This window comes from Spodoptera frugiperda, chromosome 10, assembly GCF_023101765.2.
Source record: "Spodoptera frugiperda isolate SF20-4 chromosome 10, AGI-APGP_CSIRO_Sfru_2.0, whole genome shotgun sequence".
Lineage (NCBI taxonomy): Eukaryota > Metazoa > Arthropoda > Insecta > Lepidoptera > Noctuidae > Spodoptera > Spodoptera frugiperda.
The window spans coordinates 3,852,474-3,877,457 of record NC_064221.1 but is presented as its reverse complement, the minus strand read 5'-3'; the positions used below and the strand labels follow the sequence as shown (position 1 = coordinate 3,877,457).

At 36.4% G+C, this 24,984-nt stretch overlaps 1 protein-coding gene across 2 annotated transcripts in view; it reads left to right on the top strand.

Moving 5' to 3' along the window:
- LOC118277333 (transmembrane protein 68) overlaps positions 1-23,913 on the top strand; it is a 44,224-nt gene extending 20,311 nt beyond the window's left edge. For both annotated transcript variants that reach the window (XM_035596083.2, XM_035596082.2), the window contains exons 2-7: positions 12,275-12,413; positions 15,775-15,869; positions 16,355-16,519; positions 17,708-17,901; positions 18,848-19,051; positions 19,499-23,913. In XM_035596083.2, coding sequence (XP_035451976.1) covers positions 12,275-12,413; positions 15,775-15,869; positions 16,355-16,519; positions 17,708-17,901; positions 18,848-19,051; positions 19,499-19,696 — 995 coding nt within the window. In that variant the 3' untranslated portion in view covers positions 19,697-23,913. The remainder of the gene's footprint in view (positions 1-12,274; positions 12,414-15,774; positions 15,870-16,354; positions 16,520-17,707; positions 17,902-18,847; positions 19,052-19,498) is intronic.
- The last annotated feature ends 1,071 nt before the right edge of the window (positions 23,914-24,984 follow it).

Below are 24,984 nucleotides of genomic sequence, written 5' to 3'. Positions count from 1 at the left end.
TATAGTTGTATATACATATAGTATAGATTTTGTATTATAAATAAAAATGGTTTTAAGATAAATAAATCAATAAATAATTTAAACAGCGCTTCTTTAAATGCAAAACGCAATCCTGACTCAAAATAACACAAAAATTCTAGATGTAAGCCGTTTTAATCCGAAATCTCTAGTAAAAAACATAAAAACAGGCCGAATGCCCGATAAATAGTAGGTAATTATGAGATAAAAGTTAATAAAACTGTGTGATATCGTTATATGTATTATCTTTAGCATATATAACTGGCTGTGTTCTTGAACTTGTTCGCAAAAACAATGTGGTCACTCTCAATGACACGCGAGACGAATTATTTTAATAATACTCCATTATCTGCTATTTCTATGATAGATGTAATGTATGAGAAATGTTACTAAAGAAATTGTTAGTTGTACATGATGAGTTTTTGCTGTGTGAGTGAGGTTACTATAGGCCTATTATGTCCCGTCCCCTAAAAGGCCGGCAACGCATTTAAAACTCCTCTGGTGTTGTGAATGTTCATGGGCGACCCTTCTTTTACCATTTGGGTGATATGTCTGTCCGTTTATCCCCTATCCCATAAAAATGGTGCGAGTCTGCGGAAGGCGAGCAAGGTTAGCTCACCGCCCGACCAGAACCAGACCCGTACGTGCGACGCGTCGCGTTCCACTCGCGCCTCCAAGAACCATCAGATTACCACAGATGCTCAGTAGGTCTGATGCCGACCCGGAGCTGCGGACGGCCTAGCTGGTTACTGAAGCTCCGGCTCAAAAAGCAGTAGGAACAGGGTGGTTTTTAGTCGGTAAAAGTCTAACACTCGTCTAATATTATCTCGTCTCGTCCACGGCGGGAGAAGACACTGAATGATTTATGCCCCTCAAAAAAATCCCATGAAAATCCGGTGATAACACCGTCTATAAGTCTTGCTGAATAGTTTTTATTAATAACTGTTTAAATCTCAGTTTTCTGGGTTTCTATTACACAAAGAATTACAGTAAAAAGGTTGTCTAGTCATCTTGTTATATCCATTCAAATCTCGGTCTTCGGTCGCCGCACAAACTCTTCATTATTACGAAGCTAGATAAAACAGTTACGTGAATAAATTGTATAATATTGTAATCTATTTTAAACATAAACGAAAAGTCTAGAATGTATTGAAAGGAAAGTATTTTGTAACTAACATAATATTTGTCTTTTATTCTATACATCACATGCCTGATCAGGTTTGATTATAATAAAGTTAATTTAAATATTCCATTGTTCTCGTCTCGCTGTTACCTGTAAATGTTGACTCGACTAGTGGAAAATGTCTAAGTATTTAGTTATGTTTATGTCTAAGTATGACTTAGCATCTATTTTAATGCCTTTTTTGAGGGATGAAAAATAATGGCTCTTCCCTCCTTGGGTGAGGCTAGAAGGAGTAAAGGCTCTTACTGACTAAAAATCACCCCGTTCCTACTCCGTTTGAGCAGGAGCCTCAGTAACCCGTATTAATAACCGAAAGTCTTTGGATCGATCTCTGTTTTTGACTTTACTATGTTTCATTAAAGTTTAGAAGATTTTTGATTATTTTCGGCTGTTAGTCAGCTCTTTAGATAGCAGCTTAAAGAGTATGATGAAAAATGTATTCCACCCTACCATTAACAAACGAGGAATAAATAGCGTGTATTATGAAACAAATATTTTGAAAAAAGTAGAAATTCCATTTTAGTATCCACTAATGATGAGGCTAGTTCGTGGTTTGATGAATTATACACCTTATACTTAGAAAAATATGGTTTAAAATCAATACCTCTATTACTTTTATGACCTAGCTCTAAGTAAATGAATTATAGACTTTTTTTTATTATTTTGCAACAGGTGCAAGTATATTTAAGCGGCCATATTGAATAATGTTAATAAAAACTGCTTTGAAAATGAAACGATGCGGATCGCGTTAAAGGTTACTTGTCTAGACGAAACTATTGTTAGCTGTGTTTGATGGGCTTTATAACTTGTAGGTACTTGATATTAAAGAAAATGTTACGTTGTGGTATAATGTAAAGATTGTTAAAATAATAACAGTTTACAAACGTCTTATTCCGACTGCGTCTCTTACGAAACATAATCGGATAAGTATTTTTATAATAAATATCGTGAGACATACTTTTTTTTTGAGGGAGGAAAATCACCCAATGACTTCTCCCGCCTTGGGCGAGGTGGGAGAAGTCAGATCGTGAGACATACTAAATTAATTAAAAATCACGGTTTACGATGTTCAAAAATTAAAGCAAATATAATAATATTAAAAATGTCTGTCTGTCGGTCAGTCCTCTAGTGAAGCTATTTGCTCGTTCCAAACTGTAGATTCCTATGGAGAAGAACGAGAAGTCTGGATTTATCCACAACAAGACTTGCCCTAATATTATCGTCTTACTTATGCAATACCTATTTTCTTAATTAGCCTCAATCGATGCATGTCGAAAGCTTATCACAGAGGTTGTCTACACGTGATCTGAAGATGATTTGTAACCGCTTCCGAGTTGCTCAATAGAGGAGATAAAAACGTGTACAGATAACATTATTATAACTTGAATCGATGTTCAGAAATGATGAAGGGTTTTGAAAACCGAGCCATGAATGGATAGGATAAGGACTATTGAAACTGGTCACGTTTTGTTAAATCGACCCATTAAAAGAAATACGCATTTGCAACGCGGAAATGTTTAAGTACCTCGTTATCGTTTAATTTTTTTACGATAAATAGGATTAAAATTGAACCAAAGGAAAATTGGAAATTGGTTGTTCCTTTTGTGAATTGCTCACGCAATTAGTTATTCTGCTATCTTGACCAAAAAAATCTGGCGATGATTTTTAGTCCGTAGCGATCTTTTCAAAAAGCAAACGTGCACAACTGTATTCCTTCTTACTGGTATCTCTAGAGTTAGATCCTTAAACATGACTGTGATTACTTGATTCTATCGTATTTTTTTTTTAGGGGGTAAAATCATCCTATTACTTCTCTCGCCTTGGGCGAGGCGAGGAGTGTCAGACTCTTACTGACTAAAAACCACCCCGTTCCTACTGCTGCTTTTCGAGCCGGAGCCCCGGTAAACCCGCTAGGCAGTCCGCAGCTCCGGGTGATTCTATCTTACAAGTCGGCCATTGTCATTTTTCACCCTAATAGGATAATTATCACTTCTCCAACCAGTTCCATTTCCAACCCTACAAACAGATGGACCAGACACACTAACTAACAACTATGAAAGAGGTCTGTGTCTGGATACCTACCTAAGTATCACGTTTCCTCCAGACGGTCCCGAGACGATAATTTTAGGTTATCTCGATCGTTACAATTAGTTTTATCTAATAACGCCGGTGTGCCGTGACATTGTGCTCCGGACTTATATTATCTGGGTTATAGCTATAAGTAGGACACATCTCTGTAGTAGGTAGGTAGTAACAGTTCAATGTATTTAATTTAAATGGGCAGTGATGTAGCTTCAATTTGTTTTGAGGGAGAAAATCATCCTATTTCTTTCGCTTCGCCCAAGGCAGGTGCTTTGGGCGAAACGAGAGGGAGTATCAGACTCTTACTGACTAAAAGCCACCACGTTCCTACTACTGCTTTTCGGGCCGGAGCCCCAGTAACCCGTGAAGTAAGTGTATCGTGGTTTGAAAAATGCCATACAGTATTTTTGGAGTATTTTTCTCTATAACAGATACCCATAAAGTTGTTTTGTTACTTGGAAAATTCTTTGATGTTGCTTTAAATTTTTTAGTATGACAAACTATTATTTTATTAGAGCTTTCTTTAATTTGATTCTGTCTTTCAATTTTATCGATAATTTAACATTAGGTATGTTGACAAATAACGTTTTGTTGACATGATCATGAGACAGTAGACACTACGTTCTAAAATTTTTGATCCCAGAAAGATTCTAATGAACCCTATTACCAGTGATTAGATAATGAAGTGACAAGTAACCTACTTATCTATTAGCACTCACACATGACATCATCCCTACCTATCTTGACTAACTTCTGTGTGACAAAATGTTAGGTAATATGATTCAGAATATCTAAGTACCTAGTGGAGATTCTATTTATTTATTTTTTATTTAAAAGAAACGTTACCCCTCATTAGGATTTTCTCCTGTGTCGTGGGTGCGTTTACAAACATACAATTTTACATGCACATGACACCCAGACCCGAAACAACAATTTGTGGATCACATAAAGAGTTGGTCCGTGCGGAAATCGAACTCGCTACACATTGCACGGCATCCACTTGCCCAATTGTGCAGTCAAAGTAATTTATTTCTTTTACTTTTCTGAATAAATTAGCTGAAAATGTAGTATGCTAGCTGTCTGTCCCACCTTTGCCCGGGTTTTATTCCCTGAATTTCCTGTGATTTTGTCAATTTTTTATTTCAAACGCCATCATTATGTGCTAGTGATGAGACGTTTGATTTTGAAGTCCAAGGGAGGCTTTCGTTCAGTTTCGGCCTTCCTGCTAATGATGACAGTTTATCTCTCCATCGCATTTCATATCACAGTTACATGCACATAACCAATCAATAATATCTCCCCCATTATAAATAGCAATTGTAAATATTTTGTCGACCAAAGGAAAAATACGATAATACAAAATATTTGCAGAGATAATGTTGCTTTTAATAGTTCTGCGGCTATCAACGGTTTATTAGTTGTTTATGGGTGTATATCTAAGTGCACATTATGCAATGTTGCATACATCTTGTATGGACCTGTTAGTTTTGAACTTGCGACCTTGTCTGAGTCAAGGTCGTTTGATACTTATCTTCATACCGCGATAAATATTGCGTTTTCATCGTTGTTTCTTTTTACCATGCGTTTGTTTTCTCTAAACAAAATGCCTGGTTTTCTCTAAACAAAATGCCTGTTACGCGTCACCTGATGGTAAGCAATAATCGCCGCCTATAGAAACTGAAACGCCAGAAGCGTTACAAGTGCCTTGCCGGCTTTTTGGGGGTTAGGAATTTAAGGGGTTGTTGGGGAATCGGGAAGATTGGGTAGGGGGGTAATTGGGCCTAGGGTAACCTCACTTACACAACGCAAGCGTTGTTTCACGTCGGTTTTCTGTGAGGCCGTGGTATCACTCCGGTCGAGCCGGCCTATGCGTGCTGAAGCATGGCTCTCCCACAATTAAAATTTAATGTTGCTGTTTGTACTAAGGCAATCCCAAATGTTTTTAACGTTCGCCGTTTTGGCGCGAAACATGCTTCGTTCACGCATCTCATGCGTGAAATTGCTTTAAATATGTCTTTCTTTGTCTCTCATTTTTGCCAGCCAGGAAAATTTTTGTAAATTATTTTCGGTATTATTGCGGTAATCGACCTCTTTGCTGCAAACTGCAGGAATGCACCAGTTTGGAATGAAGCGTTTAATTTTAATTCCAAATTAAGACGCGTGTTAAAAATAAATGGTTATAAAACATGTGCTATTTTTGTTTTGATGGGTGTTTGTGACAAGTTTGTTAATTTATATCCAAAATATTTTCAAAGGATAAAGGATTTCTTAGCATATTTCTTATATTGCCTTTTTTTGAGGATACGGGAGATGAAAGCCTTATTTTTTCGAGTTTCATTCTACAAGAATGTCATTATCTGAGTTCAAAATTGACATTCGGTTAATTTCGTCTATCCTATTGTTTTTCATGGCATTTGTACCTATACATCAAGCTGAACCGTCTCAATGTCTTTCTGCTTGATATTAACTGCAGCTCCTAACTTATTGTAGTTGCAGCGGTTAGGAACGTAGGCTTTATACAAAACGAATTACCTACTTATTTTTCTAAATATAACTAAAATCACCAATAATAGACGTAAATTTTCGGTGATAAGACTCTTTAGACAATTAAAGTGAGGTTCAATTGTATTGACGGTTTTTATTAAAATAACACCAGTTTCAACTGGTTTTCAAAGTTTAATGCATTTATGCATGCTTGCATGGTCGTTAAATCATCATTCAACATGCTAACCTCTTGATTGTTTTTGCTGCCAGAAAATTACTTAGTCAAGTAATGGAAGCTTTATTGCATATCGACATGCAAAAACTAGATTATAGTTGTACTAGCTTTTGCCAGTATCTTCGCCCGCGGTTTCAAGATAAAGATAGCTTATGCGTTACTCTAGACTGTAAACTATGTTTGTGCTAAATTTTATACAAATCTGTTCAGCAGTTTTTGTGTAAAAGAGCAACGTTCACGGTCACAACATTATATTAACATACATTATATTATATTCTCACTTTAACATTTGAATATTTAGGATTCAGTCGATTTTTATCACGGAATACAGTTCCATGATTTTCGTTTTATTGATTGACTAATTTTTTGGTGACTTTATTATTAGCAATGCCCAATTCTATGTAGTCTTTTAAATCCTTTATGGATTTATAGATCGTGCTAAAAATCTGCAACGAATGGGTTTGAGATTTTTTGAATTTTGTGTTAATAACTGCTAAAAAGTAAGTGTTTAATTTGTTTTCAGTAGATATTCAATATCAATTCATTTTAAATAGACGTGTAACAAGATATTAGACGTTAGACATTTCAAAAATATAAATTAAGGGGGGAAAATCATCCAATAACTTCTTCCGCCTTGGGCGAGTTGACTGTTGAGAATGAGACTAAAACCACCCGCTTTTCTAGCCGGTAGCTCCGGTAAACTCGCTAGGTAATCTGCAGCTCCCGAATCCGTTCAGTCTGGGATTTAATTATAGGAACATATTAAACTGTCTACTTATTTATATTTGATTGGTATAAAATTAAATATTTCCTTAACGATCACTTATCATTGTATACCTATGCGGTATCGGAACCTCCTCATTTTCATAATCAATGTCTAAGCCACGGTTATCGGTTATTACCTGTCTGTCAGTGCACCATGTGTTTGTTTACACTATGCACTTGTTTGCACTGATGCACTTTATATGTTTTTTTTTTTGAATTATAAACACGTTGTCTCACTCTAGAATATACTCTTGTGTCGTGGGTGGGTCCACTTAGATCCAGAACAACAATTAATAGTTAGGATCGGTTCATATCTGTCATAAAATACGTCAGACGTATCATCGGTTGCACTAACGTATCATCGGTTGAATGTGAACGGTCAAGTGTTTTTCTATGCATTTGTCAAAAAAATAAAAGGGTCTGCCTAAGCTTTTGCGAAAGCCTATAGTGTGTAGAAATGTTTTGTTTTTCTGTTCGTTGCCTTATGTGTATTGTGCAATGGTATATATTATTGATTATTTTTTTGTTTTTGTTTTACCAATTTTATAGTGTTGTTTTTTTTATGTTTTTCCTCATTTTATTTCAATTTTATTTTTATAATTCCATATTTTGTGTGTGTTAATGTAATTGGTTTTTTAAACCGTGTTAACATATTAAATAAATAAATAAATAAATTGTCTGTTCTGACGTTACGCGACCGATATTATGCGACGCATACTCCGTTAGATGTGAATCGACCCATAAGGGAACAGTGAGTAAAGTTCCCTAAGAAAAGAAGGATCCTCCGACCATACGAGGCGATCATGCCGGGCGGGCCACAATTATTGTTTTGTTCGCGTAAATGGATGGGCCACTTACTTAGCTAAAAGTTACGTATCTTGACGAAGGATCTAAATTAACCCCTTGCTAGTACCGTTAGGTGCCATTTATAGGTTGGTAAAAAACATTTCGTTAAGTAAGTGTCACATAGCTTAGGGGTCCATAAAATTAAGAAGAGGTTGGTGAAAACGGGATGTAATGCCTTAAGGCAGTTCCTAACAGTCAACCAAACGATGAAGTAGAGAAATGATGTTTGCGCGATTAAAAATTTACTGCACGAAAAGTATCTGACTTTGTACGTATGACTTACTTAAATAAAAAATATGGAATTATTTTCAGTGTGCATAACCACAGAAATTCGGTCAGGGAGACGTGTGTATTCAGTCTGTGCTACTTATTAGTCATTGTTGTTTATTTAAAAAGTTACAAAAAAGTATGACCCTGTATCACATTTTGCAACTGTACCTTGCATATTATAATGCAAGTAAAGCAACAGTATCTTAGTAACTTAGTAATATAAGTTCGACGCCCTTGAAATAAATCATTTACATAAACATAATTATTAAATAATCATTCATATTAGGAAATCGTTATAATTGCCACAGATAAGTAAAACAAATAAACATAGCTGTCAAGTTAAGGCGGGAAACGATGCGCGACGCATGCGCTCTGCGTGTTCGGGTCACCGTGCCAATAGTGCATTGAAATAAACGTTATTTGAATACCAAACCTTATTATTACATAATTAAAGTACATTTTACAATAAGTGGCTGTTCGCTAGCAGACGGTTCATAGACGCTGATAAAACCCGGATGTCCCGCCATGATTGTAAAAAAAATAATGTCATTTATTTTCTGTTCAGAATCGACTATCATGTATCCTGTTGATATTGATTCTATTCGTGTAATGATATTGAGTTCATTGTCGTTGATAAATAAAAGGGACTTGGGTATTGGACTTTAGTCTCTGGAATTTTTTTATCTGTGACATCCAGGCCGTTGTATTTTTTTTTATGGACAGTGATTTACTATGGCCTCTGGTGTTTTTATCTTGAGGTGTCATCTCATGATTTAATGCTCACATTGTTAGGTCTAGGTTAGTTACCTAGGCTAATCTAGGGTTTGTAATAGGTTAGTTTCCTACTAGTCAAATTCAATGCTTTTTTCCAAACGTCGATATTTTCTATGAATTTTGTATGAAATAGTGCGTAATGACGTCATTCGATTTTTTACGTCAAATAGGAGACTTCTAGAAAGTTGGCTAAAAAAATCGAAAATTAAGTAGGTCATCAAATCTATGAATGAAAGTGTGATTATTTTTGAATATTTTATTGAGAAGTCATTGTGAAAAGTCGTAACAATTTATTTTTAACTGAAGAAACTACCCAATTATTTCATTATGTTCGTAATTTCCTAAACGTAAATAATTTTCTACTGCGATTGAGGTTAGTAGCCAATAATGAATTATAGCTGAAGTCATAATTTGTTGAAGAAAAATAATAATCATCTTCTATACTTTTTTTTCGGGGGTATCCAATGACCTCTCCCGCCTTGGGCGAAGCGAGAGGGAGTGTCAGTCTCTTACTGACTAAAAACCACCCCGTTCCTACTTCTGCCCTTCGAGCCGGATCCCCGGTAAACCCGCTAGGTAGTCCGCAGCTCCGGATCAGGCATCAGCCGTACTAGGCCCCATCTGTGGTTATCATGTTCTATACTAGTAATGTAACTGTACTTGACCGTTTTTTGTTTGTCATAAAACTAGTAGGTAGTACTTTAGTCTAAAAAACTGTGTATGAAATTACAGGCCTATTGTAAAAACAAAAGAATACTCGAAGATAATATCCGAACAAATTGCTTGAGAACCTACAACCGCACATTAACCTATACCAATTTATTTTTTATAGAATTTAAAACTTTATTACAAAAAGGATAAGGTTGAAAATCTAATAAAGAAATACATGATAGAGTATCTTGATGTGCTTGGTCTGCATATTTATTTGTGATTATGGCAATTATTGGATTAGACAAGGCCTTTTCGTCTCCTTGGAGTAATGCTTAACTGTTGTAAACTAGCAATTTTTATTATTTTCTAAGATTTATTGTTGGTAGATGGTTATGTAATAATATTAGCGCCTGATGTCTCATCATTAGGTGTTTTTAGGAAGACCTAGCCTTGTTTGCGCGATTAAAAATTTACTGCACGAAAAGTATCTGACTTTGTACGTATGACTTACTTAAATAAAAAATATGGAATTATTTTCAGTGTGCATAACCACAGAAATTCGGTCAGGGAGACGTGTGTATTCAGTCTGTGCTACTTATTAGTCATTGTTGTTTATTTAAAAAGTTACAAAAAAGTATGACCCTGTATCACATTTTGCAACTGTACCTTGCATATTATAATGCAAGTAAAGCAACAGTATCTTAGTAACTTAGTAATATAAGTTCGACGCCCTTGAAATAAATCATTTACATAAACATAATTATTAAATAATCATTCATATTAGGAAATCGTTATAATTGCCACAGATAAGTAAAACAAATAAACATAGCTGTCAAGTTAAGGCGGGAAACGATGCGCGACGCATGCGCTCTGCGTGTTCGGGTCACCGTGCCAATAGTGCATTGAAATAAACGTTATTTGAATACCAAACCTTATTATTACATAATTAAAGTACATTTTACAATAAGTGGCTGTTCGCTAGCAGACGGTTCATAGACGCTGATAAAACCCGGATGTCCCGCCATGATTGTAAAAAAATAATGTCATTTATTTTCTGTTCAGTATCGACTATCACGTATCCTGTTGATATTGATTCTATTCGTGTAATGATATTGAGTTCATTGTCGTTGATAAATAAAAGGGACTTGGGTGTTGGACTTTAGTCTCTGGAATTTTTTATCTGTGCTATCCAGGCCGTTGTATTTTTTTTATGGACAGTGATTTAGTACGGCCTCTGGTGTTTTTATCTTGAGATGTCATTTCATGATTTAATGCTCACATTGTTAGGTCTAGTTTAGTTACCTAGGTTAATCTAGGGTTTGTAATAGGTTAGTTTCCTACTAGTCAAATTCAATGCTTTTATTCCAAACGTTGATATTTTCAATGAATTTTGTATGAAATAGTGCGTTATGACGTTATTAGATTTTTACGTCATATAGCAGACTTCTAGAAAGTTGGCTAAAAAAATCGAAAATTAAGTAGATCATCAAATCTATGAATGAAAGTGTGATTATTTTTGAATATTTTATTGAGAAGTCATTGTGAAAAGTCGTAACAATTTATTTTTAAATGAAGAAACTACCTAATTGTAATTATGTTCGTAATTTCCTAAACGTGCAATAATTTTCTACTGCGACTGAGGTTATTATAGCCAACAATGAATTATGGCTTTTTGAAGTCACAATTTGTTGAAGAAAAATAATAATCATCTTCTATACTTTTTTTTTACGGGGGTATCCAAAGACCTCTCCCGCCTTGGGCGAAGCGAGAGGAAGAGTCAGTCTCTTACTGACTAAAAACCACCCCGTTCCTACTTCTGCCCTTCGAGCCGGATCCCCGGTAAACCCGCTAGGTAGTCCGCAGCTCCGGATCAGGCATCAGCACTACTGGGCCCCATCTGTGGTTATCATGTTCTATACTAGTAATGTAACTGTACTTGACCGTTTTTTGTTGTTCATGAACCTAGTAGGTAGTACTTTAGTCTAAAAAACTGTGTATGAAATTACAGGCCTATTGTAAAAACAAAAGAATACTCGAAGATAATATCCGAACAAATTGCTTGAGAACCTACAAACGCATATCAACCTATCCCAAACTTATTTATAGAATTAAACACTTTATTACAAAAACGATAAGGTTGAAAATCTATTAAAGAAATACACGATAGTATATCTTGATGTGCTTGGTCTGCATATTTATTTGTGATTATGGCAATTATTGGATTAGACAAGGCCTTTTCGTTTCCTTGGAGTCATGCTTAACAGTTGTAAACTAGCAATTTTTATTATTTTCTAAGATTTATTATTGTTAGATGGTTATGTAATAATATTAGCGCTTAATGTCTCATCATTAGGTGTTTTTAGGAAGACCTAGCCTTGCAACCCATAGCAAGAATAAAACAGTAATATTCAGTATTGTTTTTCATGATATAATCATGTTTGTAAGCTGACGCGAGACATCGTCGAATACAATTATTAACTTAAAATATAACTGTCAACAATGATTTTTTTGACAGCCGTTTTACCTCCGTACTCAGAGTCATTTAATGATTACTTAACCCAGTACTTAGCAGTTGTTTTCTATACAAAATCGTTACTAAGGAACAGTTTAAGTTATCATTACATTTCTCTGAGTTTTTTTTTTGAGGGTGGAAAATCATCCAGTGACTTCTCCCGCCTTGGGCGAAGCGAGAGGGAATGTCAGACTCTTACTAACTAAAAACCACCCCGTTCCTACTCCTGCTTTTCGAGCCGGAGCCCCGGTAAGGTAGTCCGCAGCTCCGGACATTTCTCTGAGTTACACCCCCAAACCCCAAATACGTTCACTTACTCAATACTCATTTCTTTTTCACTTCGCCAACAGGACAGTTTTACTATTTTCTTTAATATGTTTGTTTTATTTTTTACACCACATTGTTTATTTATCCTAATAATAATACCTAATGACCCAATTCTCTTTCCCTGCAGTGGAGTATGTGGACACAGAGTACAGTCTATGGCTGACGTGGTTCCTGATGCCGGTGATCGTGACCTTCCTGCTGCCGGCCGTCATCATCGTCCTCATCTACATCAGCGCCATCATCTTCCATCTCTACAGGCTCTACAGGTAAGCTAATTCATTATTCGAGTAAAGCTCGATTAGTTTCAAGCTACGTCGGGACTCATGTTCATGAGCAGCCCGCGCGAAGTGGCGACGTCGCATAGCCGCAGGTCCACTTCAGGCGTTAAAATATTTATTAGATCGGAAAAGATAGGTATTCCAAGTCAATCGAAGAAATAAGGTATTTTACTCGATCCATTACTTAGTCAGTATGGGAGAGCTATGCTTCGGCACGAATGGGCCGGCTCGACCGGAGTGATATCACGGCCTCACAGAAAACCGATGTGAAACAACTATTGCGATGTGTGAGAGTTTAATTACCTCACTCCCCAATCTTCCCAATCCCCGATTCCCCAACAACCCTTAAATTCCTAACCTACAAAAGGCTGGCAACGCACTTGTAACGCCTCTGGTGTTTCGAGTATCCATGGGTGGCGGCTATTGTTTACCATCAGGTGATCCGTCTGCTCGTTTACCGGCTTATACCATATCAAAAAAATAAGACCAACAAAGATCATGAAACTGCAAGCCAGTAACAACCAAGAAACATTACCTCAGCCAGTTTAAATTATATAAATGGAATAAAAACAGCTAAAGTTATCACGGAGCAGAGGTCTCTTATAATGCTACTGGGACGTTTAGCGGTGCCAATCAACAATCACTTCGTTGCCGCATGAAACTATTTATAAAAACACAGATAATAAGCATTTACCTTTAATTAATCCAACTAATATTGTAATGAGTAAGTCTGTTTTGTTTGTCACATCTTTATGCTTTATCTACCCAAAAATGTACTTGTAATGTTGCATGTTGTTTGGAAAAGGGCATATGTTCACGTGGGCAAACACCGGGGCTGAAAGCTAGTGTTGGGATAGAGGAAAAATGGTTTATCAGTACCCTTAGTACGAGTTTGCTTTACGTTTAAAGTAATTGAAACGAGAGCGCATTCGGCGCTCTGGTTGGCCGACTCGAATAAACCAACCAATCAGACCGCCCAAACGTAAAACGTAAGGTAAACTCGTACTAAGGGTAGTCGTGTCTCTTGCAATTTATTATAACCGACATACCTAGGTATCTACACATTACAAAAATTCAGTAAAAGTATTGAACTCACATTAAATACCCTACAAAATAGCATCTCACAAAAATCGAAGAAAGCAACTTGCTAATACCAAAACCTTCTTTCATGTTTCTCACATATTTTTTTCAATTTTCGTGATGATTGATCTCATTTCGCTTTCGGACCTAATTTTTTCGCGAGTCCATAGTAATTTGCATTACATTATCGTATATCGCGTGCATCTCATGAAAATTGCATCAGATAATTCAGAACCGGCTTTCGAGCCAAAAATAAGTTTGCCCTTGAATTTTAATGAAAACTGGCTCCGAAATCTCGTTAGTCTTTTTGCAGTCCCATAATAATAATTCATGATTTAAAAAAAACACGTTTCTCCAAAATTGATGGTATGAGTAAAGTACTGAGATCAAAATTGAACCGGACTGTGTTTGGCGCTTAATATAATGTCTTTCTTTAGGTGCAATGTTTTTGTATGTGATTTATAATGGCTTGATGATGACTGATGACATAATTTCGACATCTAAAACCACCCCATTCCTACTCCTGCTTTTCGATCACTAGCCCGTGAGACTCCTTTGCTGGACTATAAGCTCCCTACCTCCAGCTCGAAGCAGCAAAAATAGGAACGGGGTAGTTTTTAGTCAGTAGCCGGAGTCTAACATTCCTTCTGATCACAACCAGGGCGAGAGGAGTCCCTTGGATAGATGCCTCAAAAAAGGACCATCAAAGAAAGCGTTACTGTTACCGTTTCGGTTATACATTATATAGACTTTTTGTCGGCGGTTATAAGATTATAAGCGCGGTTTATAAGATACATAGGTCATTGAGACTGTTTGTATATCACGCAATGTTTATTTACACCTACATTCACTGGACAGCAACCGAACACGAGTTCAACATAAGCTTCCTAATTAAAAAATAAGGTGACAGTAACAGTTTCTTGATAAAATCCAACCAATGACAGCACGACTTTCCAGATAAATAAATTATATCGTAGACAATTGCCAGACAGTTTAATTAGGTTCTTAATTAATATAAGAATCATTGCCATTTATCATTTTTATTGTAATTTACCTTTGGACGCTGTTCATCATGCATTGGGATTGTGACTGCCTAGTCTAGCTAGTCTTCCTATTACAATCCCTGTTTTCATATCATTTCTGACACAAAATCCATTTTGCCGGCCTTTTGGGGGCTAGGAATTTAAGGGTTGTTGGGGAATCGGAGATTGGGAAGATTGCAAAAGGTGATATTGGGCTTCAAGTAACCTCACTCATACAACGAAACACAACGCAAGCGTTGTTTCACGTCGGTTTCCTGTGAGGCTGTATCAATCCGGTCGAGCCGGCCCATTCGTGCCGAAGCATGGCTCTCCCACACTTAATAAATATATTGTTTTATGGTACGGTACATTACATTTGTTATTTCTTGTTCAAGAAATATTTGAATATTAATAAAACCTCATTGTTAATGTAACATGCAATTTTGTTCAACTTACAAGTATCTAGGTACGTCTACAACTTCATTGTTAACAGTCGCAGGAACAAAACAATGCATTGTGTACTATGTACGTATTGTACGTATGTGAATCGAGAACTATTGTATGCATGCGATGTAGCACTAAGCAATAAGGTTTAATTTTAAATCGATTCACATAAGAACATAATAATATTGTTATTAAATATGTCAGAGTTTTCCATAAGCATATTGACTTATCACTTTGTAAAGAAAAATGAACCTTCAATTGTCTAGGTTAGGCTTTAGTTTTCTTTTACCTGGTAGAGCGGCAAACGAGCAGACGGATCACCTAATGATAAGTAACTGGCGACGCGCATAGGCTACCGCAACTCCAGATGAATTACAAAAGTGTCTTGCTAGCCTTTATAAAGAAATAAAAGAGCAATCAGACCACCACAGATAGGGCCCAGTAGGGCAGATGTCTGATCCGGAGCTGCGGACTACCTAGCGGATTTACTGGGGCTCCGGCTCGAAAAGCAGGAGTAGGAACGGGTTGGTTTTTAATCAGTAAATCTGACACTCCCTCTCGCCTCGCCCAAGGCGGGAGAAGTCATTGAATGTCCTAAAAAAACCTTTAGAATTGTGCCTCCGCTAACCACACTCACTTGGCGAAACAACAACGCTGTGGTTATTTCACACCGGTCTTCTATGAGGCCGTAGTATTACCTCTGTCGAGCCGGTCCACTCGTGGCAAGGCATGGTCAATAACCTAGTTTTAATTCGTTATGGTCTATGTACCTATTATTCATTATCTTACCTATTATTTTTTAGGATGAACGTGGTAGACGGCGTACAACCAGATTGGAAGCATGCAGCACGACTCGCCGTATGCGCGCTATGGGACGCACACGGATGGTTGTGGCATGGTAAGTGTTAAATATTGTGCATATTAATTACCTATACGTACTCTTTGGTGTTGAAACCTAAGGTCTAGAATGAGGGAAACTGATGTCTATCGGCTCGAATCGTAATTAGATTAATAGGGATAATGACGAGGTATGAAAATTTAAAATCTATTTAGTCCGTCAGTTAGGTAATATCTACTTAGATAAAACGAATCAAAGTTTAGGAGTGGGAGCAAATACGTTATTTCTACGTATAAAACGTACCTAGAAGTGACGTCACGCGTCACGCCATATTTCAAATCAATATATCATCGAAAGTATTTGCTTCCATAAGAAATTAACAAATACGTGTCTAATGTTTTAAAAATAACTACAAGGCGGACATTAATAAAAAAAAACCAGATGTATAGAAAACCGTTACAACAAGAGCCCATCCAGCTTTAAACCTAATACATATAGAGGGAACTGAATAAAATGAAAATTAATCATCTACCGATTTTTTCCAGGCTACGACATAAAAGGTCTGGAGAACATACCGGACGGTCCGTTCCTGGTGATCTACTACCACGGAGCGCTGCCCATCGACATGTACTACTTCATCGCCCGCATGTTGCTCTTCAAGCGAAGACACATACACACTGTGGCCGACCGGTTCATGTTCAAGATACCTGGTGCGTATTACTTGCTAGTTACTATATCTTTTTTTTAAACATTGATAATTTTCTGTTAAATACATGGACTAGTACTTAGTACTCACCAATATTGCCAGTCATCCAAATGGCCCACTGCGCGATGACGTGTGACGCATCATTGTTGCACATGTATGCAATCGTCCTCTCCGTCTCGCCAACTGAAAGGGAATACAGAAATTAGCATTAATAACAATATATTTTTTTTAAAACGTTGCCCCACACTAGTATTTTCTCCTGTGTCATGGGTGCGTTTACAAACATACAAGTTCATATACACATGATACCCAGACCCGAAACAACAATTTGTGGATCACACAAAGAGTTGCTCCGTGCGGGAATCGAACCCGCTACACGTTGCGCGGCAGCCGGTCGCCCAGCCACCGTACCAACCGTGCAGTCATCAGTCTGCTTCATCATCAGTACTGACTGATGATGAAGCAGACTCTGATGAACTGCTTCATCATCAGTCTTCTAGGAGTTTCTTGCTCGTTCTTCTCCATAGGAATCTACACTTTGGAACGAGCAAATAGCTTCACTAGAGGACTGACCGACAGACAGACGTCATTAATATTATTATATTTGCTTTGACGTTCAAAAGTGCCTTCCTGGTCTATTTGAAATAAATAATTTTGACTTGACTTGACTTGTATTGCTCCACTCTTGACCTTCAAACTTTTGAAATCCAACTACTGCCTATTTCTTACTATCATCATATTCAGCTTGCTAACTGGTCTACTGATATTATGGCTCTCATGTGTTCAAGGGAGGACCATATTATCATGTAACCTGTTAACAATTTTATAAATTGAAACCCCTACCTTTTTCCTGTAGGTCGGATCTTTTGCTCGGCAGTATTGCTTGCGACTAAAAAAATATATCTATGTACAAAAATCAATTACTGTTCATTAGTCTCGCTTAAACTCGAGTGCGGCTGGACCGATTTGGCTTATTTTTAGCCCTTTACCGACGACTTGAATTGTTTATGGTAGACCAGGAAAGGGTGTTTAGGTTAGAAAAAAATGTTTTTGGTGGTACGAAGCATGCCAAATCAGCTCGTAGTAATATACATGTGCTATAAAAACATGCATCAGCCAAAAGACATCCACTGCACACACAGAAACCTCCCCCTTAAACCTTACCTTACCTTTAAATCCTTTTCTTTTCCAGGTTGGGCGACCCTTCTAGAAGGTTTATGCGTGATTCCGGGGACGGTACAGACTTGCGCGTCAGTGCTACGTAATGGCAACCCCCTGGCTATATCCCCGGGCGGTGTGTACGAGGCGCAGTTCGGGGATCACTACTACAGACTCAACTGGAGGAACCGGATCGGATTCGCTAAGGTCGCCCAGGAAGCTAAAGTGGTGAGTCATCATTATCAAAGTAAATGTCAAAGTGTTTATTGCAATCATTGTTAGCTATTGCTTAATTGCAACTATTTTAATAAGATGGGTGCGATGGGGCTGACGTAGCCTATTAGTTAATGTCCCTAAAATAACGACGGACAGACTGACAGACTATTATCGTTTACTGTCGTTCGCTCTAGGCAGCGATCGTGGTCACGTTGAGGCTGCCGTATTTGTATTGAAGGTGGATGCTGCTTTCTTTACCATCTCCAAAAGTACATACCTACTTATGGTTTAATTGGAATAAATGATTTCACTGATATTTTTTCTTTTTACAGTGCTGTTTTAGGTACTTTCGACTTTTACCATGTTTGAAATTGGCCCCGTATATTACCGCTCATCATGGGACTCATAACATAATACTGATAATAAAACATAATCTTCTTAGGGGAGGCATATTCAAAGCCGTGTTGCTTCCTATAATCTGATTTATTATTGCCCAATTTCCATATAATCATACAACACTAAAGTACTTAAAACTATTCGCTGATTAAGCCAACGTACCTTATTATTTCTCAATCAACCTTGATTTACAAGTGATGTTCTTATGTTCGTACAATAACTTAAGTGTGGGAGAGCCATGCTTCGGCACGAATGAGCCCGCTCGACCGGAGTGATACTACAGCCTCACAGAAAACCGACGTGAAACAACGCTTGCGTTGTGTGAGTGAGGTTACCGGACGCCCAATTCCCCACTTCCCAATCTTCCCAATCCCCGATTCCCTACCCTTAAAATCCTAACTCCCAAAAGTCCGGCAACGCACTTATATAACGCCTCTGGTGCTTACCATCAGATGATACGTCTGCTCGTGTTCCATAAAAAAAACTGGTGGTAGTAAAAGCCTTAACCTTATATTTTAACTATATTAACGTTATACTTTAACTATATATTTTTTGTCCTCAGCCCATCATACCGATGTTCACGCAGAATGTGCGAGAGGCGTTCCGAACAGTCGGTTGGCTGCGAGGCGTCTGGCTGAAGATATACGCCACGTTCAGAATGCCACTCGCGCCAGTGTATGGCGGGTTCCCAGTCAAACTCATTACTCATCTCGGCAAGCCCATTCCTTACGACCCTGAGTTGACGCCCGAACAATTACAACGAAAGGTTATTGTTTCATTTTGATTATTTATTTACTTATCTTACTTGTTAATTACATTTTTAAATATTTAATTAGAAAAAAAAGAAAACATTTAAAAATATAAAAAGCAGTAGCCCACCAGTAACGGGATGAATCCAAGCTACCGGTCAGGGCTCAAGAGAGAGGAATTTCTGGACAATACGCGCTGTGTCCAGAAGTACTGCCTTCTGCATCAGGATCTTGATCCTTATTTCATTGTCAATTTAAACATTTTATAAGTTGCCAATTTTTGGTTACAATTATAAGCACAGGTGTGGAACGCATGGTTTGTGATTTGATTCTCGAGTCGCTTTCTGAGGAGTGTTCAGGTTAAAAAACTACGTAAAACACTAACTTAACCGTATTAAGTTAGTGTTTTACGAATAAAACTATTAAAATAATGGTATCATTAATATTTTATATTCTCCACACAGGTCGCCCACGCGATAGAAGAGCTAGTAGACGAACACCAGAGGATCCCCGGCAGTATCCTCCAAGCCCTCTTAGAGAGGGTGCACGAAATCCCCAAGAGGAGGAAAGACTCTCCCCTCACCAATGGAAAGTGCCAAAATGGCACTCTTAAGACAGAAGACAGTGAAAAAAGTGCTAGTGGCAAGTCGAAAGTTTCATAAACTTACTTTAACATTTTAGTGACTGATTATAAATAAATCTTTTATATAAGTGTGTAAATTTTGTGACTAAAACGCCTAAACGGCTGGATGTATTCGGATGAAATTTTCCTCTTGTATAGATGGGACTGGAGATAGCTATTGATATTTTAACACGTCAAACGCCATGCGGGTAAAAGTGATTGTCGCTAGCATAGTTTTTGGCTTCAACGGTTTTCTATCGGCTGTCAAAGGGTTAATAGTAAGTTGTGATTGAATTTGACGAGGTTTTGGTAAGTCTCTCAACTTAATCTAGTTTATGAGTCAAAAATAGTTTCAAATCATAAAATGTTTGGTGGATTTTCGATAAAACTAATTACGTTTTATGGTATGATGTGTATTTTAGCGAATAGAGCGGGAAGGTTTCGCTTATATCATGTTATTTTGGTAATTGGCTCGCCCCCTATTCACATGAGTAGGTACTGAAAAGTAGAAAAAATGACTTTATTGGTCATTTATAAATATGGTGTTAGCAATTTTTGCACTCAAACTCTTGTGAGACATATTCAATTAATTATGTTTTCCGGCTTACTCACGTAATTGTTTGAGGTAACTTGACTAGTTTCGAGCCACACTCGGGGCTCAAAAAGTATGTGAATAAGCTGTAAAATATAGTTGTAATTTGCAATAATATGTATTGTAAAATATTTCATGTTTGTGTTGAAATGTAAATACTCAATATGATTATATATAAACTAGACCTCCCTGTACATAATTGGCTTATATAAAAGCTTTGTACAGGATTTTAGAATTTAAAACTATATTTGCGTGATTGCTTCTAAAATATTATGTTATTTTATTTTGTACCTTGTACCCTTAATTATAGCATTTAAATTTGACTAACAAAGGTATAAAGGTCCTTTTTTATATAGTCGTGTTTGTATATATTATGTTTTTAGTTATAAAATATTGGCCTAGCAAGTTATAATAAAATAAAGGTACACATCCACAGGCCCGCATCGTACGCAACGGATTTTAGTTTGTCTTGTATAGAAACTCATACAACTGCGTCCACTGATCCGCATCATCAGCAATGCCTACATGCGACGCGTACTGATGACGTCATACGGAATGCGTGCGATGCGTACGATGCGGGCCTGTGGACGCTACTTAATTCTACTCTTTTTGAAGCATATCTATGTATATGGTAGTTATATAATAATATATACAAACATATGTATTATAATGCGTTCTCTATCTAAATAAAACGATAGTTTAGAATGAAAAAAACTTTATTTTAGAAAAATCTGTTTAGAACGTAATGTTTTTTGTCCAATCGAAAAGAAATTATGATTGCATTCCTTTTGTTTACTTAGTTTTGTACATTTTTAGCGTTTTATCGAATTTAAACATTAAGTATTTGTAATGCTTTTTTTATATATGTATATCGCACACCTAGTAATATATTGGCACATTTACGGTTTTAATAGTTTACCTGACTTGTTTAGTTTTTAGTTTACTGACCAATGAACCGTTGTTTTACGTGCGTGAGGGGGAAAACTACAATAATGGTATAATGACACTTACGACCTCTCTCGATGAATATGGAAATAAATAGATTAATATGCACTTTTAAACACGTAAACCATATAAAGTCAATTTCGCATATTTAGCAGATGTGCCAATATATTACGAGGTGAGCGATGTGTCTATTATACATAATGTAATATAATATAATGTCGTACATAAAGTTACTTGAATGTGATAAATAAGAAATTGGAATTCCAAATTCTTTGGTAGAATAATACATATATCGACGTCAAATATTTTTGTCTCCTCTCTTTTTTATTACGTATGATAGAAAGAGATGACTATATACAGTGTGAATTTTACACAATTTACTTACCCAGAACAGGACAAAATACATAACAAATAACAAATGTAACGATAGCTCCCAAATACACAACTTTAGTGCCTAACTAGCGACCTCTCCTAATTTTAAAGGACCCCCTAAACTAAAATAGGTGACATTTAACGACTTTTCCAACCTATGATTGACACCTAAAAGTACTAGTAAGAGGTTATTTTAATAACGTTTATAGGCTTATCATACTAGCGGTTTACGAGCGGTTGCGGGGAGGGACGGGTGTGCATCGAATACGTCGCGAATATGCCGCGGCTGGAAAGCGAAGACGTCGCGGGCGCGTGGTAAATTCACAACGTTTTAGTCGCGTGTTTGTAGCAAGTCAATGAATTCGTATTCGTTGCGCGCCCGAAACTTATTCATCCATCAGTTATCCGCTAGACCGCTAATATGATAAGGCCATTATTTTAAGAGATGCTTTAGGGGAGGCAGGTGGTAATGGCTATTAGTTCTACTTAAATTTCACACTATTAATAATGGACTAAGGGGGAGGCCTTTGTTCAGCAGTGGACGTCTCTCGACTGATGATGATGATGAATAAATAATCAGAATACAGAGAAAAATGGGCACTTTTGTGTTATCTAGTACAAAGTAATTTTGCCGTGGGAAAAGAATCCTTAATGTAAAATTCACGCTGTATGTTAAGTGTGCTTAAACTATTTTGTTAGCATTTCGAGTTTCCATAATTATTGCATTTCGTTTGCAAAGTTGTATTTGAATGTGACCGCGATACAAATATAGCATTTTTAGTATAGAACCACAACATTTTAGTTATGTTGTGTTTGTGAGCCCTTTTATTTAGATAACATAGTCGTACGACCTGGTCGCGTAACCAACACAATGTATAGGTTACATTTGAGCCAAGATCGATGTCAAACAAATTTAAATTAACACAAAGACATACTTGTCTTCTAACCACATGAAATGGCACTTTTCTGTGCTTCAGAACTGTTACTTATTAAATAGATTGAGAAAAAGGCCAACGTCTCTAGGCAAATGCCACTTTAGCGCTTGTGGACAAGGAGAGAGTACAAAACTCAATGTATAAGAATGACACTGATAAGTGTCAAAATGTTCGTCGGTCCCATATAATTTAGCTTTCTAGTCTACAAGTAGACAAGTGCTAAATGTGTACAAAAGGCATTTGGCTACATTTGGCTACAGACTCAGGAGTGCTATTAAAGAGAACATTTTACATTAGTCTTCTTACATCTGGCTTCGCCTAATTATAATGTGTCTTTTTGTGGAAACTTCGGTTGAGCGACTTGATCGTATGACCATCGTGATCTAATAAAACAGGGCCGTAATAGTTTATAGTCACAATGAAGAAAAATAAGGAATAGACAATCAGATGCTCTAATGATAAATCAGATTCAAAAGTTAATACTGAATTATTGAGTTCAAACTCGGCAATGCACTTGTAACGCCTCTGGTGTTGCGGGTGTCCAAGAGAGGCATTAATTGCCGACCTATCCTAATTTTTTGCAATTACCATAAGGTCGATTTTTCAATAGCAAACTAATTTCGCCTGATTGTCTATTTAATAGTTTTATCTTTAGTATAATTTCTTAGTGAGATTTTTTCGAATTTCGAATGAATGTTAAAATTAAATTAATATCTTATGTCAAGTCTGAATCAGTGTCATCTAATTATAGGCTGATCGTGTAATCGATTAAAAATATTAATAGTTATTTAATAATACAATGCAATTTACAACCGTATTCCTAACGGCGTTAGGTTCAAATTTCTATAAATGGGATGTTGTAATACTGTAAAATTAATGTTGTATAAAACAAATAATGTTTAATTAATTTAAATTTCTTTATAAGTTTCGTATTTTGAACTAACAATAGAATGATGAGTTTCACTTTTGTCAATCGATTTTGAGTCTTATTGTCCATTGTATAAGAAAGGCGTTGTCTTATTTTCTATCTATTTTATTGTTAAAGTAATAGAGATCAAAATCGACTGGCATGATTGTGAATGTATTTTCTCAATTATCATTATAATCTTCTCTTACAGTTCAAACCTTAACTTAGGAAGACAAATCTTAATTTCATGTCTTATTTAAATTGTGATAAAGTTCAATTTCGGTTTAGCAAATTAACAAATTATTTAATCCATTGGTAAATTTGACTGTGATCCTTATTTCTATGTAAATAAGGATGATTTTCATAAATCAAGATTCTCTTTGAAAATGTATGTATGTATAGTGCCACAGTTTTATACCAAACTCTATGTAGACTGCTAGCGTGTTTGTATTCTTTATATACTTAATTCGAAAACAAATACTTAATATATAAGGAGATATTTTATATCATATGTGTTTTATTTATTACCCTAACTGAGGTTTTATTGGACTACATATAGCGGGCCACGAGTCATTCAGTGGATTTGTAAGTACACCTTTCCATCATGGAACCACAAGACAATCGGCGAGGCGTCACCGTTTCATGGTAGATATCCCACCCACTCGCACGAGGCGCTTCGCTTCAAGCTTCCTTGTGCGAACTGCTAGGGAGTGGAACTCCTTGCCGGAGTCTGTGTTTCCTGATGGGTATAACCTGGGTGTCTTCAAAGTCCGAGTGAATAGGTTGCTTATGGGCAGACGTGTTCCATCGTAGGCAGCATCAACACTTACCATCAGGCGAGACATCGGCCAAAATGAATAAAAAGTAATTTTAAATTGGTTTTCAGTAATTTATGCAATTAAAATGTAAATAATTATCCTTATAAGATCCCAAAATCCACATCCGCAATGGCATCACATCCGCAGATATCAAAATTATTGTCAAAAATGAAAAGCCGGTTTATTTAAAAACAATCATTTATTATCACTTATCACTTATGTATAATATTTATATACCTTACATTACTGAGTCAATCGCACCAATTTCGAAAATAATCTGTCATACATCTTATATTTATAAAACACTAGTCAAAATTGTTTATTTGGCAAATAAAAAACAGGATATATAGGATTTAATCAGGGACAATTTATAGGTTATAAAATACGAGTAATCACAGCACTACATTAAATTATTTAACGTAAATAACAGAAAACACAAATCGAATATAATAGAAAAGTCAATATATGCGATTGACATAAAAAAAGGAGATGAATAGATACCCTGTTACGATTCGTATTTTATCTGTAAACAAGTCAAGTCGAAAAAGCAACTAATATTATAACATGAATAAGTAAGTTTGTGTAATACATCTAGCCTTTATCTAGTCAAGGTAGTACGAATACGAATAAATTCGCTACAAAAGCCAGTAAAATGATAAATATGACCAGTGTTTTAAAAATAATAGCGATGGTTGAAAGGCCAATTGATTTAAGAAAGACATTTTTTTTGCGATAATAATTTATAATAAAAACTGATCC